This window comes from Colius striatus, chromosome 1 (assembly GCF_028858725.1).
Source record: "Colius striatus isolate bColStr4 chromosome 1, bColStr4.1.hap1, whole genome shotgun sequence".
Taxonomy (NCBI): Eukaryota; Metazoa; Chordata; class Aves; order Coliiformes; family Coliidae; genus Colius; species Colius striatus.
In genome coordinates, this window is record NC_084759.1 from 139,906,912 (window position 1) to 139,925,996 (window position 19,085).

The 19,085-nt window shown below is 39.2% G+C and overlaps 1 protein-coding gene across 1 annotated transcript in view; it reads right to left on the reverse strand.

Annotated features, from left to right (window-relative positions):
* Positions 1-19,085, reverse strand: part of PTPRO (protein tyrosine phosphatase receptor type O) — a 153,478-nt gene that overhangs the window by 32,956 nt on the left and 101,437 nt on the right. Inside the window, exons 5-10 of the mRNA XM_061988866.1 lie at positions 17,685-18,131; positions 16,550-16,711; positions 13,941-14,140; positions 10,671-10,791; positions 7,978-8,171; positions 5,636-5,747 (exon numbers count right to left, since the gene is read on the reverse strand). Coding sequence (XP_061844850.1) covers positions 5,636-5,747; positions 7,978-8,171; positions 10,671-10,791; positions 13,941-14,140; positions 16,550-16,711; positions 17,685-18,131 — 1,236 coding nt within the window. The remainder of the gene's footprint in view (positions 1-5,635; positions 5,748-7,977; positions 8,172-10,670; positions 10,792-13,940; positions 14,141-16,549; positions 16,712-17,684; positions 18,132-19,085) is intronic.

Sequence of the window (19,085 nt, forward strand, 5' to 3'; positions counted from 1 at the left end):
GAAAACAAATGACAATCAGTCAGAAGAATAATTTGGATAGCTTTTCTGCAGGGAAAAGGTATCTTCTCTTCACTGAGTATGCATCTTCCTCAGAGGAAAAGCCCCTATTCTGCAGTTTTCCAAAGAATATCTTTTGCAAAAAAAAGTTATGGCCACCTTTATTCCCAGGGTGAAAATCCCATCATCACAGAAGGCAGCCATCTAAGCACCAAGCGTCAAGTTTACAGGTCTATAGGTAGCTATATTATCAGGTATTAGGTGAAGCAGCTGTTGTCCTTCCTCTTCCTCCTGCCAGTGCTGTTCACTGCGCTGCACAGCTCAGATTGCCTCACCACAGCCCTGGCAGCTCCTTTGATGGCTTATCTTGAGATGGAGCTGCCAGCAAATCTTGGCTCCCTGTGCAGCTGTCCTGGTTTCATCTGGAATAGAGTTAATTTTCTTCTCAATAGCTGCCACAGGGCTATATTCTAGGTTTATACTGAAGAGAATGTTGATAACACAGGGATATTTTGTTTATTTCTGAGCAGTGCTTGCAAAGAATCAAGAATCACAGAATAAATCCCCTGCTTCTCTCCCTGTCCTGCCAGTGAGTGGGCTGGGGGGGCACAAGAAACTGGGAGGAAACATGATCAGGACAGCTGACTCAAACTATCCAAAGGGCTATTCCATATTATAGAATGTCACACCTAGTGTAGAAATGAGGTGGATTTGGTGGGGAGAGGTGGATCATTGCTCAGGCTTCAGACAGCAGGTGATGAGCAACTGCACTGTGCAGCATTTGTCTTTCTTGGGTTTTACTTCTTTTAATTACTATTATTATACTTTATTCTTCTTACTGTTATTACATTTCAGTTTAGTTTGGTTATTGTACTTGTTCTTATCTTAACCCATTAGTTTTGATTTTCTTTCCTGATCTCCCTCCCTATACTATGAGAGGTGTGGGGAGGGGGAGTGATTGAGTGGCTGCATAGTGCTTCGCTGTCAGCTTGGCTTGAACCACAACAGCAGTCCAAGAAGAAACATAATAATCTCTAGAACAACTCATCCTCTCTGAAAACAGGTATTCAAGATGACAATTACCTCCTGGGGGTGCTTCTCTAATAATTGCAGAAGGAGTAGAGCTGGTGAGCTCACTTTTCCTAATTCAGAGGTGCAAGTCCATAGTTAGGATTTAAGTTAGGAGTGAGTGAAGACCCAAAAGTGAAAGTCAGCAATAAGTAACCCCTTCACCAAGTGGTAGCAATGGAAAAAACTGGCTAAAACAGGGAAGTGTCTGAATCTGTGCTCTTGGCAGAGTCTTTAGAAGCACCATAGGGAAGACAATAAAGACTGACTGATCTTCCTCTGCACAAGCCTCGTTGAGTCTAGTGTGTTAGTGCAAAGGCAGCTCAGCCGGGGCTGCCCAGAAAGGGGGCTTTCCCAAACACCCCGGTCCCTCGTAAAGCCCTGGGTGCCAGCAGCCGAGGTGAAAGGCAGCACAGACTAGGAGCCTGAGTCTGTTTGAAGCGGCCACAAGATGTCACTGCTGCTTTCAAAGAGACTTCTGCCACTTCTGCGTCAAGCCATTGGCTAGAGAATAGATTTACCGAAGTAATTCCAGAGAGAGGCAGCAAAAAAAAAAAAATCCAAAAAACCCCACACGGAGCATTTAGAGACATTTCGAAACTCTTAGTAAGACTGTTCTCTCGAATCTTGAAAATGTCCTTTTATGCTGTTGAGAGGGAGCAATCTTATTTAGTATAAAATCTTTTAAGTAATGCTTCTTTTAATTTCTAGAGTTCCCCATCCATCCCTACACAGGGACTGTGTATTCCTCCCAATTTAAGGTCACAATTGGCACAGTAGTAGTCTTACAGACTACTACTAATTTCCACTTATACCTTAATATTGATTACATGCTTTCCCTCTTAATGTTCACACAGCTGTTTGCTTTAGGTATCTGGCAATGAATGTCCAGTATATGTGAAAGGAGACTAAGGACTAGGGATTGCACTATGTTCCACTGGGAGCTGAGTGGCACAGAGAGGCTGTAGGAAGTTACATTCCGTTGCTGACCTGGCCCAAAGTGAAAGCTGAAAGCATCCACAGGACCAACAGAGAGCAGACACGGTGGCACCTCAACAACACCATCAGTCTGTCTTACTCTTCTCTAAAACTAAAAGTATTTTCATTGTAAAATAAAAAAAGTGTCCTTGCTTATGGTTGCTTTAAACCCGTCTGTTTACAGCAGGTGGTATTAAAAACTTGTTAGTTACCACAGCAACACTGGCAACACCAAGATCTTTCCCTGCATCAAAACAACGGTGTGCAACTGTTGCTGCAGGAGCCTGAGAGAACAAATGCTGTTTCTGACAAGTCTATGAGACCTCCTAAATCTCTCCCATTCTCCTGGGGACACCTGGCCAGTTGTCATGGGAGCTGTCATCATCTGGTCTCTCCTAATAGTCTTTTCATTGCAAGTACTACAGTTCAGTAAATCCTCAGTAGACAGAGTCTGTGCTAGGGAAATGATTTGTCTGCTCTGAGCTTTCTGCAAGGTGTCATCCTAAAGTCCCAGATGATCCCTCTGCTTTGTTTTTAGAAATTAAGCTGAAGTACCAGGTGCAGAGGTTAGCTTTCCAGCTATACACAGAAGAACTGACAGATGGTGTACCATCAATAGGACTACAGAACCTTCATTTTAGTATTTACAATTACAGGCTTTTTGGTGGGATTGTTTGGGGTTTTGTGGTCTTAACTTCTGGCAACCTATGCAGAGGAGGTTGCAGTGTTCCGAATGATGCTGAAAGAGACTGAGGGCACCATAAAACCATCTATTCTCACTCTGGGAAAGAAAGTGGTTGAGGTTGATAAATAACTCTGAAGTCTCCTGGTAATTTGAAAGAGTGAAAAGCAGTACCTACTGGGGACAAAGATTTCAAACCTGCAGAAACGAAATATCAGCATGTTATTCTTGCAAGCTGGCCTGACTGCAGTCCTTGGAAAAAGCTGTAGAGATTTCAAGAAGTAAGGCAATCAGACGACAGGAGTGTATTTAATGCTTGCATTCAGTGGTGACCATCTACTGATAAGCACTTGTAATTCGACCAAATCAGATCTGGCTGTTAGGGCTCTTACCTTAAGATGCCGTGATCTGAGTTCACCGCTATGCAATGTTTTCATCAATACTTTGAAAGGAAAAGCACTACTGATGAAACATGTAAGTAACATGGCAACTGGCAGAGAAGTGGAGGACTTGGTCAGGGCTGTGATTTGAATTATTGGCTCCTATACTGGGCATGTTCAAATAAAACATATTTCAAAGTGCCAGGTGCAAAGTCGAGTCTAGGAAAAGACGTGCAGCCAACGCTTCCCAAATGACAAATTCTTGAAAGCATCTGCCGTAGGAGGGAGTCAGAAGCCACAGAATAGAAGCAAATCAACACAGACCTCCAGTGTGATGCCATAGTAAATGCAGTCATCTAGATGCACAAACAGGAGAGTATTGAATAGGGAGCTGATTTTGCCTCTCCAGGAGTATTCAGTAGGCTGGTATCACACTCTCAGTTTTCACTTACTTGGGTAAAGACAGTAAAAATCAGAGAGGTGGAGTGAAGAAAAAAGTAACATGAGAAATTGCCTTACTGTGAGAGCACCTGAGGAGTTCAATGGAAGCAATTTATCAACAGAAAAGAGTGAAAGTAAATTTTGTACGGAGAGGGAGGAAAAAACTTTGTGTTTCTTCAATCAATAAGTATAACAAGAATTATAGGCTGGATATTAAAATCAGAAAATGTTACATCAGAAGCAAAGGATAAGCCTTTAATAATATGAAGAATTAAGCATTGGTACAACTTTCTGGTTGGATATTTTCTGGGTATTCTCACTTAAGACCAGATGACCTTTTTGAAGAGAGGTTTTACCATCCACCGCTGGATGACATTATCTAAGAGAGTCATCCATTCCTGATTTTGTCTACATCTGGTAGTGAAGGACTTGATCCATTTTTAATCTAATAGCAGTAATACTCTTTACTTCCCCCATACAGAGATCTGGACTGAATCTGACAATGGCTTGTATTTTGGAATAACCTTAATCTCCCTAATTCCTGCTGCAAGTCTCTGGAGACACAATACTGAAGAGTGAGGGCCCCACTGAAACATTTCCACTCTAAAATGCTGAATCTGATACCCAAATCTGTTGGAAAAGACATTTCTCCCCTCATACAGCAACCAACCAGCTGGAAAATTGGTTCCTTATAGTGCTACAGAAAAGTTGATTGATGCTAAAGGACAGTGAATATCCCTTAAGACTGTTCACAGGGCCCTGGTGTGTGCTATGTGTTTCTGATACACTGGAGGAGTGCCAGATCTTGTTGGCAGTGAAGCTTGGGATCAGATATCTCAGGATGCAAGGTTTCTGATGACTTCAGTGGAGCTAGGACATAATCCATTAATATTTTTCTGTCACGGCTCTGTTGAGCACAGGCATTATATTAATCATCATTGAAAATGGGTCTTATTCAGTTCCTTCCTGGGTTACATCCTTTTAGCCTCTCACCAAAAAGAAAATCTGAGACCAGGCTAGTATCTGTTTTGGAGGAAGTGGCTGGGACCTTGTAAGCTGATTTTCCTCATAATTTGATTTCTACAGCTAGAAGTGTGAGTCATACTTTATTTTCTTTCACGGTGCATCTGAATTATTTATTGCTTCCAATCACCTTCTTCAAGGTGAACTAAACAGCAGTACATAAAGCAAAAGGATTCCATAGGGAACATTGATTTAACCAGCCTGGATGCTAGGAACATATGGCAAGGTGCTACCACAAGATCTCATATGCTCTTCCCTCTCCAGCAAATCTGACATATTGAAGATTTGAACCCAATGTATGTGACAAGAGACAATGGAGTGTGTTAAATACAAGGCTAGTCATAACTGGAAGAGGGTGATCCATCAGGTTGTATCAGTTTACTGCAGCCGAGAATTCAAATTACCAATGACTTGCAAACACACAGTTTCCTAAGGCCAATTTAGGTAGTGTGGGTGCAATGCCTTGATCACAAGAACACCATTCTCTCTTTACTGTGAGCAAGCAAAAAACACCTGGCAGAAAAGGCAAAATTAGAGGAAAAGAATAACGTGCTGCCATACTGCCTGCCTTGGTCTGCCTAAGAGAGAAAAACTCTCCATCGTGTTAGCTATGATGTCTGATCTGCAGATTATTGGAGGGGGGAAAAAGGAGGAAAAAGCATCTGAAAACATTGCAAATACACAGAAAAATGTTTCAGAATATTGACAAACCTAAGAATTCAGACCACTTATTTACCCATTGACGTCTCAATGTGTAAAACAGTGTTGTAAAAAGATGAGCAGGATCACTGGCCCTCACTGGAACCAGGCATTCAGTTGATGGAGAACTGGAACAAAGTAACCAAGTACTTCTCTTTGCATAGGAAAATTATATACATCCATTTAAAGCAGACTTCAGAGCTTTCCTTGAAATAAAGATAAAATAAAAAACAATATCCAAAAAGCAAAACTCCAAATAAGTACCCTAACTTGCAAGTATCTGCAAGTAAAATATAACTCAAGTTGGACTTTCTCAGCACTTCTGGTCCTGGGAGCATTTCCAGAGTCTTTTCAGATGGCTGCTTACCTGTTATGAAGCTGATGGTAGAGCTGTCACAGCAGCTCAGCTCTGGGTCCCCCCAAGTCACCATGGTGACCCGGAAATTGTAATACCAAGCAGGCAGCAGGTTAGCTATTTTCTGTAAAGTGATAAAAGACAAACAGCAGCTCAGGAGAAAATTTAACACCATGAGGTGTGACTTATAAAATACAACAATATTTATAAATTCATTTTGCTGAGCTCTCGTTCCTTACTCCAGTGGAAATCACTGTAATTTGATGTTTGAACATACTGAAAATATCTCTGTAGTGGGAGCGAAAACAGTTGTGCCTGCTCTGCTGCTTATACACATGGTCAAAATTCCTACCTGCCACAGGAATCTCTCATTGATTTCCAGGGTGACGAGAATGCTTCCTGCAGAGTGATTTTTCATCACAAAATCCTTATTTAATGAACGCAGAACATTCAACTGGAAAATGTAGGCCTTTCTACTTCAATTAAATAGGATTTGAGGATAAATTAAAAACAGTGGTTTTGACTCAGATGTTGTCACCTCAAAATACACATTTTTTCCAATTTTCAAACTACATTTCACTTTGTATTATTGTTTATTATAAATGAAATATGAAGGAAACAGAAATTACTTATGAGACATAAATTATATAAAAAACACAAATGAGATAGAATTGAAGTATAAAACGCAGTATGTTTTATATTATAATATCACAGGGAATATTTAAGTTAAAATTCACATTTTCCATTGAGAGCACAAACCACTTTAAATATTTATGTCTAAATGAAAAGCCTCATGATATTTTAAAAATCCAAAATAAAAGCAAATTGGAAAGAATGGAAATTTTCGACAAAGTAGAAATTGCTATTTTTACAGATCTCTGCTCTTTGCAGTGGCCTTTTTTTTCTACAGATACTAAAAGGCAATCCAAATATATGTTTTGTGGACTGTTCTCTTCATGCTTTTCAGAAAAAAGTTGTATCCAACTAACATAAAAACCTTGAAGAAGCTTGGACTTCTTCTGACATGCTCCTGGTCTAATATTGAAAATACCAACATTGTTCTGACAATTTTAAAACAAGATGCAGAGCACAAAACGAATGAAGTAACTTAACAGAGGGACAGGGAAAATCCAGTTCCAAAGGTTCTCACCAAGAGATAACACTTCAGGAAATAACTTTTGATCTAAGCTGTCAGAGAGCACTGCACTATCTGCCCGACAAATGCTGTAACAGAAGAACAAGGAAACATTCTTTCTAATTCAGATGTAGTCTTTGAAAAGATTTTTTAAGAAATGCTCACTTTAGCTGTGATAGAGCAGTCACATTTCAGGCTGAAATTCAGACAAAGGAATTCCAACTAGGCTTCTTTAAACAGAATTTGCAACTGCAAGGGACAATATCATCTCATTTTCTAATGAACCACATTAACTCTGGAAGATGGCATTACCTCTAAGTTGACTTGGATCACTCAGGTATTAATGTAATTGTGCTGAGTCATGATTACAAGATATTAATTACTCATTTGGCAAGTTATTTTTGTTTTTAATTTCCTAGGAGATTTACGTGCTAGATTTATAGTCACGTATCCAATTATAGTTGAGCTGCTGTAGCCAAAATAACTCCACAATTGGCATTATGCAAATCAATTACTGTAAATCATTGTGGCTTTCACAAGCAGCAAAAGTTATTGCTATCCTTTCTGCATGCTCATAACTTTCTGAACAAACAATTTCAGCTAAAATTGCTTGCTGTCTTGCAGTACAATGGTCTGAATAAAATCTGTTCACCTTCTCTAAAAAATAATGGAAAAGAAGTGGAAAATTTCACTTTACTTCAGCAAAGATACGTGTCTTCAAGAGACCAGTTTCCAATCTTGGCATCTTTGTAGCTTCAAAAACTTGAAGGCTATTTTCACAAGAACATCTCTGCAGCTAAGCCTTCCAGATGGCACTTTGCAAGACTTCAAATCCATATTATCAATATTAATTATGTAGATAAGGCTTTGGACTACTTCCTCTGAGGAGACGATGGAATTTTTAAAGCCCTGACTGACAAACTGACCCACAAACTGAGGCTGCCTCTGTACTCACTGAACATGCCCATTTGTCAACAAGAGAGAGGTTCAACTCCTACCTCATTGCTCTGTTTTAAATTTAACATGGTTCAGCTGGCATTCCCTTACTTTAGAACAGAAAATGCCTTTAGCATCCTGGCCATTTTCTCTGCTTTGCCTGAAAAAATGTGCCAGGCTTAAAGGCACTTATACATATCAATGGGGGAAAGGCTGAGTAAAGTCACAAGGTGCCAAGGCCACACACATGTGGGAAAGCAATAGTCAGTAATGGTCATTTTACCACGGAGGCGGTTAAGGAGACAGTTGCTGCTATTTCATAGTAGGTTGTCCACTCAGAGGTCATCGTTGATGGGTTGAAGTAAAACATTTCTACAACATATTTCCTGAACACCCCAAGGAAAGGTCTGTTCCAGCTCAAAACCACAGCAGTAGGTCCCAAAGGATAAAGCGTCAAATCCTTTATTCCAGTAGGCACTATAAACCAGAAATCATGATTAGTAATGTACCAGTGTTTATCTGTTACACTTTATTTTAAAACAGTACCTTTTCTTAACCAAGTTCTATCTGTTTTCTTCCTGACTAATTCATAGAATCATAGAATGGTAGGGATTGGAAGGGACCTTTAGAGATCACCTAGTCCAACCCCCCTGCAGAAGCAGGTTCACCTAGATCAGGTCACATAGGAACATGTCCAGGTGGGTCGCCCTAATTCCTAAGAGCTTCCTTGTCACAGGTAGCTGAATACCATTTTTTCAGCATTTGTTCTCCAGTTTGTTACATCTACTTTTTCAGAAATGACTGCAGGTTCTTTGGTGTTGGCAGCTCAGCTTGAGGCTTTGCTTTTTCTTAAATGGAAGGTTCCATTCTACTTTGAAAATCAAGAAGTTTAGGAGCTATTTCACATTGCTCAAAAACAAAAGCATCAAAAGCCACAGCACTTTGAAAGATGAAGACTAAGAGAAAGAATAGATTTTAAGTCTAGCCCCCCCTTCCCCAAGGAAATAAAGGTGCTGTCATGTATTGCTATTCTTGCCTCACGGATGATGACATTGAGAAAGAAGAGTCAAATGATTTGAAAAATGTCACATAAGGGTCAACTTCTGCAACACTTACTTGTCTGGAAAGCAATTATTCTTCATGACTTAACTGAGGACACTTAAATAAGTACTTTGCTAACATTTGCAAGGATTGCAGAGCCCTATCTATTCAATACTTGGTCAGACTCAAGACCAGCATCGAGACTGCTTCAGCCCATATTAGCACATGATTGTCTTTCCCTTCATAAATCATTTAACACATCTTTCCTTTCATTAAAGTGTTAATACTCACCCAGTTAAAGAAAGGCTTAGGATAAACATGGGGAGGAGTAAGTAATTTTTAAAGTGTATTTTATCTTGTTTCAGTTTCATTCATCATTATACATCACTGATAATTTAATAGAACAGGTTGTTTTTCAGTTCTACTATTTTAATTTCAAATTCAATATCCTGTTGTGAACTGAAAACTCGTACAACTGTTGTTTTATTGCATAAAAACCTCCCCTTTACAATATAAACCTATGAGATGTTTTGTTTAGAAACTGATTGCCATTTGGAGTTTAGTAAAAACCTTTTACGGTTGTGAGGCCACATAAAGTGATTTATTCCTTATTATGAAGGCACTTATTTACTCTAAGAATATGTGATTTTATTTTCTCAAGTGAAAACAGAATTTTGCAGATTTCAGAAGTAACTAGAGTGAGAAAGAAAATAAAAAACATTTGTAAAAATTGTGCAATGATAGAGACTGTAATAATAAAGTATACATACTTTTACTTCTAGGAGATTGCCTAGAACAAAAAGGCTCTCACCATATTAACTAGTCTACATATTTGCTCTCATTTAAGAATTATTAACTTTATTTTTTCTATTTCACTTCATTCCCTGCTTCATAGAGAGGAAGCAGAATGAAAAACACTGACAATCTCTAATTTTCAGTCACCTGCTCACAAGGCAGACTATTTGTCACATGGAGAAGCTGAGTGACACAGGTTAAATATTTCTCTGTACCTATAACCCTATACACTGAATTTCTTTACCTTTGCCCTTTCACTTCATAATACATTATGTTAAATGGTAATCTTAACAAAATAAAAAGATACTGAATTCTATCCTATTCTATTCTATTTTATCCTATGACTCTTTATGTAGGAGCCTAGTGGAATCTTGAACTACAGGCATGGGGGCAGCATCTCTGATTGTTGGCCATAAAACCACATTCTTGAAAACATCACAGTCTCAAAGGGTTCTTCTCATCTTCAAATCTCAAAGCAGAGAACACCAATACCCACCATTAAACTCAAGAAAATCAAGGCATACACAACTGAAGTTGGTGATGGTTGTGTAGTACTGCAGGAGACAAGACAGCCCTCCTGACTCTTAGCACTGTGGTCTTCAGACTGGGTCACATTTGCACTCTTCATAAAGCACATTTGCAACACATGCCTTAAGAACAGACCCACATAATTCGTGAGAGAGCAGGAAGGAGTCCCTTCTAGGAAGTGTCCACATTTGTCTACACATTTGTCCGCAGATCACTTGCAGCTCAGTCTGGCTACACCTAAGTGAGATGACTCCTATCCTAAATGATACACACAATGAGCACTAGTAGAGATAAACATATATTCAGGTGTCTAAGACTTAAGGTAATTCTTCTCACAGGGCACTCTGTAAATCCTGGACATAATTGATCTCCAGTTAGGTTTGGTAATAACATTTAAATGTGAAATCTATCTTCTCCTGAAGTATTTTCCTCACTTCAGTAAAAATCTAGACAGTAAAAGAAAAATATTCTCAGTAACTGTTCATTACGTTTGAAATAACCAACACAACAATTCTGTACTCCTCAATGGGCTCTAGGACTTGATGAATATACTACATACATTTAAAACCAAACCAAAACAAACACATTTCAAACAGTAGATGCAGGGTTTACCAATGGAAAATGTAACAGGATCAGAAGGTGGTCCAACCAATGGTCCTTTCCGTAAGTAAACAACAACTTGGTACTGGGCACCAGGAACAAGGTTTTCGATGAGACTGCTGGTTGAATTCACCTAATAGGAGGGGAACGCATCAGTTATAAAGTATTTACTTGGTAAAATAAAAGAATATTGAGACTGCACTTGAACTACTGCAGTTACAAAAGGCATGATTCTGAACACATTGCCATCAGCAGCTAAAACCATTTGTTAAGCACAAAATGGCAAAACTGTGAAAGTGGTCAGGACACACTTGACAAATGATCTGACTCAGAGAATCACACTTGCCTTGCTGCATAAGGTCAGCTGTCACACTGAAGACCTGCTTCCTCCTACCGTCCAAGTTTACTGAAATATTCAGGCTAAATTGTTGATATTCAGGTGATATTAGTCAGGCTGGAGTATTTAGATGGCGTGTTTTTAATAAAATCTAGAGAGTTTTTATCAGTCATCTGATTCATCTGCAGCTATGTGAGCTAAAGGCAGTGTTATAGGAAAACTGGTTTCTTAATGCATGTGCTGAGCAACTGCATGGTGAAATCAGAGACGAATTATTCTCTTTCGCCTCTTCTGCAAAGCACTACAAAACCTGACTAAGGGACATTATGATTTTTCTTTTCAGTTTGAAACATTACCATTAAAATTTCTGCTGTGTCACACCAGGTTTCAGACAGAAACTGGAAACAGAATGCCTGACCAAACGATTGCTGGTCTGACACAGTATAAGACTCTTGAAGAGTCACCAAACAGCAAATGTACGGAGCAATTTTGAGGGAAGGACTTCATGCACCGCTTCCAGAACTGCAGGCTGATATTTCCTACTAATATTTCCTTTGCAAACTTTCCAAAGTCTGTATCACAAGTCACCTTTGCACTGGTGGTTTACTGCAATGCACTTGAATCTATCACTGCCAAAAGAGATTTAGTGAAGAACAGAATTTGACTTTAACAGCTGCTTTGGAAAGCTAAATCACAATGTCAGAAACTTGTAAAACCTCTGCATTGAATTTTGCCCTTTTCAGCATGTCAAGGAGAATTCAAACCAACTGTCATTCATAATTTCAGGTATATTAAGCTGATAAAATTTGATTAGAAGTGGTACGAATATCTGTAATGACAGAAACAAATAATGATATTTAGACCCTCCTACCTACTTACAATAAGCACATATTTATTTTACAGATATCTTGTTTATTCATGAACTGGCTTTAAGTACTTATTTTTGAGTTTGTATATCAATCCTGTAGTATTTATTTTAATCATATATGTAATCATATATGTATATGCCTGTGAGCTGTGGTTTATAATACTTTATTATAATAATTCTGTTGCTTTGCTTCCTGATTAAATGACTGTATGTTTAACAAATGGAAGGAAAATGACTCAACGAGATTACAAACTGATTCTGAAAAACAATTCTCAAATTGTCACGAAAAGACACTTCCAAATATTCAAGTTCAGAGCCATTCTTGGAATAAAGCTCAAAACATTTTGACAAAGATTAATTTTAAAATACATTTTTAAATTACGCAGACTCTCTGTATTAATTTACTTGCAGGGCTAATGACAAAGTTGACGGAGATGAAGATTTACTTAGGAGAATTAGCGATCTCCTCCCATTCCCATGGGCAAGCTGAGGGTGCAGCAGGGCAGCACTGAAGTCTTTTGCAGACTCCTTCATGACACACATTTTGGCAGCCAACAGTTGTGGCACTGCTCAGAAGATGGCCTTGTCAGCATCTTGGTAAGGTAACTGAGATGTGGGCTAAATCCACTTTCTAATTAAAGCCACATGACACTGATCCATCATAGCCATGGGATTCGACATGAGGTTGTACTTGCTGAGGGAGAAAACTGATGTATTTTGGGGTTAAGGATTTTTGATCATTATAAACATATCCCATACAGCAGCTCTAAAGAATTGCTGTCTATCCAAATCATAGGTGATCTGAATTACTATCTGTTTCTCAGTGCTGATATTTCTTTTTTTTTTTTTTTGGATCATAGAATCCTTATGGTTGGAAGAGATCTTTAGGATCAAGTCCAACCAATAACCTCACACTGCCAAGCCCATCACTAAACTAAACCATATCCCTTGGCACCTCATTTATGTGTCTTTAAAATATCTCCAGGGATGGTGACTCCATTGCCTCCCTGGACAACCTGTTCCAATGCTTAACAACCCTCTCAGTGAAAAATTTCTTGCTAATGTCCAATCTAAACCTCTCCTGCTGCAACTTGAGCCCATTTCCTTGAGTCCTACCACTCATTACTGGAGAGAAGAGATTGACCTTCACTTCACTACAATCCCCTTTCAGGCAGATGCAGAGAGTGCTCATGTCTCCTCTCAGCCTTAGCTCCTCTCCAGGACAAACATCCCCTCAGTTGCTCCTCATAAGAATTATTCTCCAGACCCTTCACCAGCTTTGTTGCCCATCTCTGGACACACTCCAATACCTCAATGTCCTTCTTGTAGTGAGGGGCCTAGAACTGGACATAGTATTTGAGGTGTGGCCTCAGCAGTGCTGAGTACAAGGGGACAATCACCTCCTTGGTCCTGTATGCCACACTATTTCTGATACAAGCTAGGATGCCATTGGACTTCTTGGCCACCTGAGCACATGGCTGACTCATGTTCAGCTGGCTGTCAATTAACACCCTCAGCTCCTTTTCTGCAGGACAGCTTTCCAGCCACTTTGCCTCAAGCCTGTAGTGTTGCACGGGGTTGCTTGGGATGAAAAATGCTGACTCCTGATCACCACTAACTTCCAGAAATTTTAAATCTGGTTCTGTATTCATATATAGGGTATCTAAGAAAGAATTTATACTAGTTTAACAATAATTATGCAGATGAGTACTTTGCTTAATACAAATGGGTTACAGGATATGTCTAAGTGTTATTATGTTATGTCACCATTTTGCCTACTGCCACAAAAATGTCTCAAAGGGTACAACATAACTCACAAGCTTAAACAAAGGATTGAACACAGTCAGTCCAATAGAAATACAATTTTAATACTACTGTGGTTTACCACACACTTGCATTCCTGAATGCTGTGCTCTCCCTTCTACTCTGCATCAGCCATATCCCTTTAGATTGCAGAAGGGAGCACTGACCAACATGTTCTGCATCTCTGAGCCTAACAGGGTCCTTTGGGCACAAACAGGAGGGAGATTAGCAATTTTTTCCTGTATTTGAAAAGCTGCCTGCTTTCATCCTTTACCTCAGTGCAGTAGTGTTTTTCAAGCCTTTGACTTTCCTTTTGCTTCTGACAGGTCAGGGAGACCACAGACACAATGGTGCTGTTGCTGCCTCTCTCTTGTGATGCTGTCCAGGATGTCAGGGCAGTAGTGGAGCTTAGCACCGTCACGGTCACATGTTGGGGCTTTTCAGTGAGCTCTTCTATCCACTCACCTGTGGGGCCTGGGACATATCCCAAAAGCACATGTGAGCAAGCCACTCTATACATTTGAGGCACATATGTTAAAATGTCCTTCTTTCATGGGATTATTTACTACTAATGAAAGTGGCTGGACTGACAGTTTTCCATCTCTCCACAGCCCTCAGGCAGTGGAGATGGCAACCCCTGGGAAAAAGCCTGTGGCTGGTGCTGTTTCACCTGTAGCAGAACAGAGGATGAGAGAATTGTGACTGTTTGAAAGTTCAGAGTGCAGTATTCTCTGTTGCTTGCCAGAAACCACCAGCAATATCGGATTGGCTTCAAGGAAATGTTTAAAAGCAGTGATAATCAATAATGTACAAAACATTGACAAATATTAAAGGAGAAGCACACAAAATTTTTCACCTCTCCGTATACTAACAAACTTTGCCAGTGTGCTTCAGCCTCAAAGCATAAAAATTGAGTTCGCAGAGGTTATCTCAGTAAAGAATCTAATTTTCCACTGGACTTTTTGAAGCATTTGGTAGAGAACACAGGTTTAAAAGTAGGTAAAATAATACTTTGGAAAAGAACCTCAGTTAGGCTTGGTCAAAATTTCAGATTTCACAAAAATCTTCTTTTCTTGTCAGTTTAAAGTGATGCTCATGACAGGTCTCCCCTTGACATTCCATGTAATTTGAATGGTACTTTATGTTCATTGAGAAAATTAAACAAATGTCAGAGAAAGAATTTGGTATAAAATCAGTCTATAGGATTTGAAATCCAGACTGCTACCTTGAAGCAACAAAACTGTTGTGTAATACAAGCCAGTAATCTGACAGGATGATTCACTGACTGAGTAAGATAATACTAAAGCTATAAGAAGAATTTACTCATGACAGCAGACCCTCACCTACTAAAGTAAAAAGAGGAATCTGATCATTAGATTAGTCTCTGGAGCCCCAAAACCCAAACATTCTCATGTGTTACATGTAAAATGAAAATATTCTTTACATCCCTGTAACATCTTAATACTTTTTACCCAACAAGATTCAAGCTCATCCTTAATCTAGCCATCCATACACCTATACTTTGGATTAACATTGTCACATTTCTCAGAGGTCTCTGTCCCCATCAAGTGGAATTCATGGATGATACTGTATTGCATATTACTTCATGGAAATAAATCCCACCTTGTAAAATTGAGTAACATTTGGTATAGCAATGCTATATAATTCACTTGATATACTTGTATACTTATATATGCTTTAATGCTTTCCATATAATGAAACTCTCTAATAACCATTCCTTAAAAAAACCCAGAAGTCAGTTAAATTATTACAGTAGAAACCCTTTCTCTCATGCGATGTTCCCTCCTTTCTCTTTGATTTCCAAGTACTGTTTCTGACAACTATAAAGTTGTTAAAAACCATAGGAACAATAGTGGGACTAAGTGACACGCAGTCAAGTATTATAATGAATTTGAATTTAAGCCTAAATAGCATTTGTAAATGTTACAAGCTACTAAAGACACAATTTTCATTAGCAATGTACCTAAATACTCAAGTACATTTCCTTTTAATATGAATATTTCTGAAAGTTTTATCTACTGTTACTTGTTGCTGCACTCATGATTTGGGGAGACAGGTAAAATTGTGTAGTGCTGCAAGGTAGTCTCCTGTTCTCATGGTATGGCCACTGTGTAGCCTATATCTATTTCCTTTTGTAGAAAAAGGTACAAAGGTGATCACAGGTATCAGAAATATAATAATCTGAATTCACCAACATTTGTCTCGTTGATCTAATTATCAGTCGTGAAATTGGTTTACACAGTAGTGTATTATTACTTTGTATTTTGCTAAACCTTCAGTTAAGAAACCCTAAGATTCTACAGGGAAATGATAAATTACCTTTTCTCCTCTGAATTTAGCAGGCTGAACTATTTCATCTACTGTAATTTGCCCCGTGTTCTCTCAGAGACCATGTAATTTCAGTGTTCAGTGTTTAACTGTGCAATTCCCACACTCTCAGTCTGAGATGCCCTTTCGTCCCTAACACAGTACACGCAGCCTCCAGGAGTAAGGAAGTTAAGTATATTCAAGAATCTCTGTAACCGCTGATTTAATTCTTGGAATTAAAACCTCTCTTTGAAAGATGCAAGAGGGGAACCTGTTTCAGTAAGCCACTTCTGAACACTAGGCAATGACTCTATCAAATATATCACCTTCTTTCAGCTCTTAGCTCTGCCAAGGTGGTACAATGAAGGTGCATCCAGGCAGGATATAATATATAAGATACTTGCACTATATTTCCTTCTGTGGCACAGGGAACTGCAGAAGACCAGACTCTTCTGATCCTGCAGCAGATGCCAGAGTTGTTACAGTGGTTGAAATCTGTACATTATAGTTATGTTGGTCTGGGATTAAAAAAGACAGATTTGTTGAGATACTTACTGATGTAAAAGCTAAGTGTTTTTGCCGATTGACTTCCCCGAACTTCACAAGACCCAGAGGAGCTAAATGTTGTCACAGACAACTTATATTTTCCTGGTTCTTTCAGTTCAGCCACAAACTTGTGAGTGTCCTCACTCACTGTCAAAAATTCTGTGGAGTTCTCTAAATCAGAGGAAAAAGAAGTGTAGATTAATTGAAATTTGAAAGGCTTCAGCTACTGAGAAAAGTATTTACATCAGAATTACTGTTTCTGATGAAGGATTAAAAGTTATCCAAAAGGACTTGATTTATGGGGATAGTTTTATTTCTTGCTGTTGGGACAACAATAATTAATGACTAAAGTTTCAGTACAGGTAAGCCCAGCTCAAATTTTCATTCCACAGAAAGGATGATAAAATAGGATTGCCATGACTGTTCAAGTGAAAAACAGCAGAGCATGGAAGAAACAGAGCTTCCAATTTTCTGTTTCTTGCATTCTTATTCTGAAAAAAACCCGAGTATTTGTCCTCAGTGTGGAAAGACTTATGAAAACTCATTGCAGGAAATAAAATTCATTTGGTTAAAACAGATTTTAAACCAGAAAATCTTTAAGCAGCATGGCAATTTTCTTGTAGCTCAATCACTTGAAAAGTCTCCCCATTCTCCACCACAGACTCCTTGTGTCATAAGGAATACACTTAGTAACTATCCTCTGAGACAACTCTTAATCTAAATCTAGACTATCCTTTCTGTGTGCCCCTTCCAGTTGAGGTCTCTCTAAGAGCCTTTCTCAATGACAAATGAATATGCATGGTAAAAGATACTTTCTTTGTCTCAGTTTCCATCAGCTCATTTCTCCTTTCTCTGATACCAGAATGGATTAACAATAACTGCAGTGTAAACAATGAGAAAAAAAATCTACAACAGTATAGCAAAAGAGAATTCTAAACTGTGTTTTACTCCTCCTCCCTTACTTTTACAGTGTCTGGCCAGAGCTTGATGCCATTCAGTGCAAGAAACTTCTCAAGAAATACATGACATATAACAAAGTCCTCAGAAGCACCACTACTAGGTAAATTAATAATTTGTACATGAGGCAATCCACCAATGGACTTACAGAGAAGAGGTATGAAAAAGGTATAAGGCTCTGGTTTACCTTCCCTTTCAATATTGATATGGAAGCCATCAAATGCAGTGGGTGGCTTTGGTGGTAACCAGGTCAACACCATTTGTACGGGAAGGAAGGAAGGGGGCTCTGGCATGAGTTTTCCAGTCGTGCTGATGTTATTGGCCTTGTAATCACTGGAAACTGGATCGACAAACTCCTCTTCACCCTCTGATGACTCAGATTCATTAGACCACCAGTATGGCTGTGACGTGGTTTCATACTCAGTGCTGTTATGCTGGTAATTCGGCCAGGTTGTAGATGTGTTTGCTGCTGGAATTTCAGGTGGGTTGCCAGAAAAATGGCTAAGTTTTTCTTTCCTTATGACTTCTTGTGGTCCTATGAATGATTCTTCTGCAAAATTCCCACTGTGCTCTTCCCAACTGTTTCTGTTTATTGGTACAATCTGAACAGAAATGTTTCGAGGTGGGTAAGGAACTAAAAGAGAAGTAAGGGTTAGTCTTTTAAGAGGTATGTTCTGTGCACCTTTACAATATGTTAATTCCCCAGAGAAATATTGTTTGCAGAAAAACAAAACAATTAGGGATATTTTGAAATAACTTGCTCTTACTAAGATTCTCCTTTGTCTTAACTGTTGTCCTGGTTTCATCTGGGATGCAGTTGATTTTCTTCCTAGTAGCTGGTATAGGGCTGTGTTTTGGACTTAGTATGAGAATAAAGTTAACAATACACAGATCTCTTAGTTGTTGCTGTATCATTTATATACTAAGTTAAGTTCTTCTGTGACGCCTAGTGATAGGACAAAGAGTAACAAGCACAAGCTGGAACACAAAAAGTTCCACTTGAACATGAGGAGAAGCTTCTTTCCTGTGAGGGTGAGGGAACCCTGACAGACTGCCCAGGGAGGTTGTGTCTCCTCTGGAGGTTTTCAAAACCTGCCTGGATGTGTTCCCGTGTGATCTCATTGAGATGAACCTGCTTTAGCACGCGGCTGGACCAGATGATCTCTAGAGACCTCTTCTAACCCCTACCATTCTGTGATTCTGTGTATGACTCTATGATTTTCCAGTTTCCCAGCCTCTGACAGCTAGTGGGTGCACAAGAACTGGGGAGGGAGCACGGCCAGGGCAGCTGACACAAATTAGCCAAAAGGCTATTTCATACCATTGAATGTCACACTCAGTGTATAAACTGGAAGGAGCTCGCAAAGAGGGGTGGATCACTGCTTGGGCATCAGTCAGCATTTGGTGAGGAATTGCATTGGGCAGCACTTGGGTTTTTCACTTTTTTTTTTATTCTCCTCTCATTCCACTGGAAGAGGAAGTGAGCGAGTGGTTGCGTGGTGCTTAGTTGCTGGCTGAGGTTAAAGCACAACACATATAAATGTCCCAGAAGTGATTTTAGTAGGATCAAGATGAGTGTAAATTCACA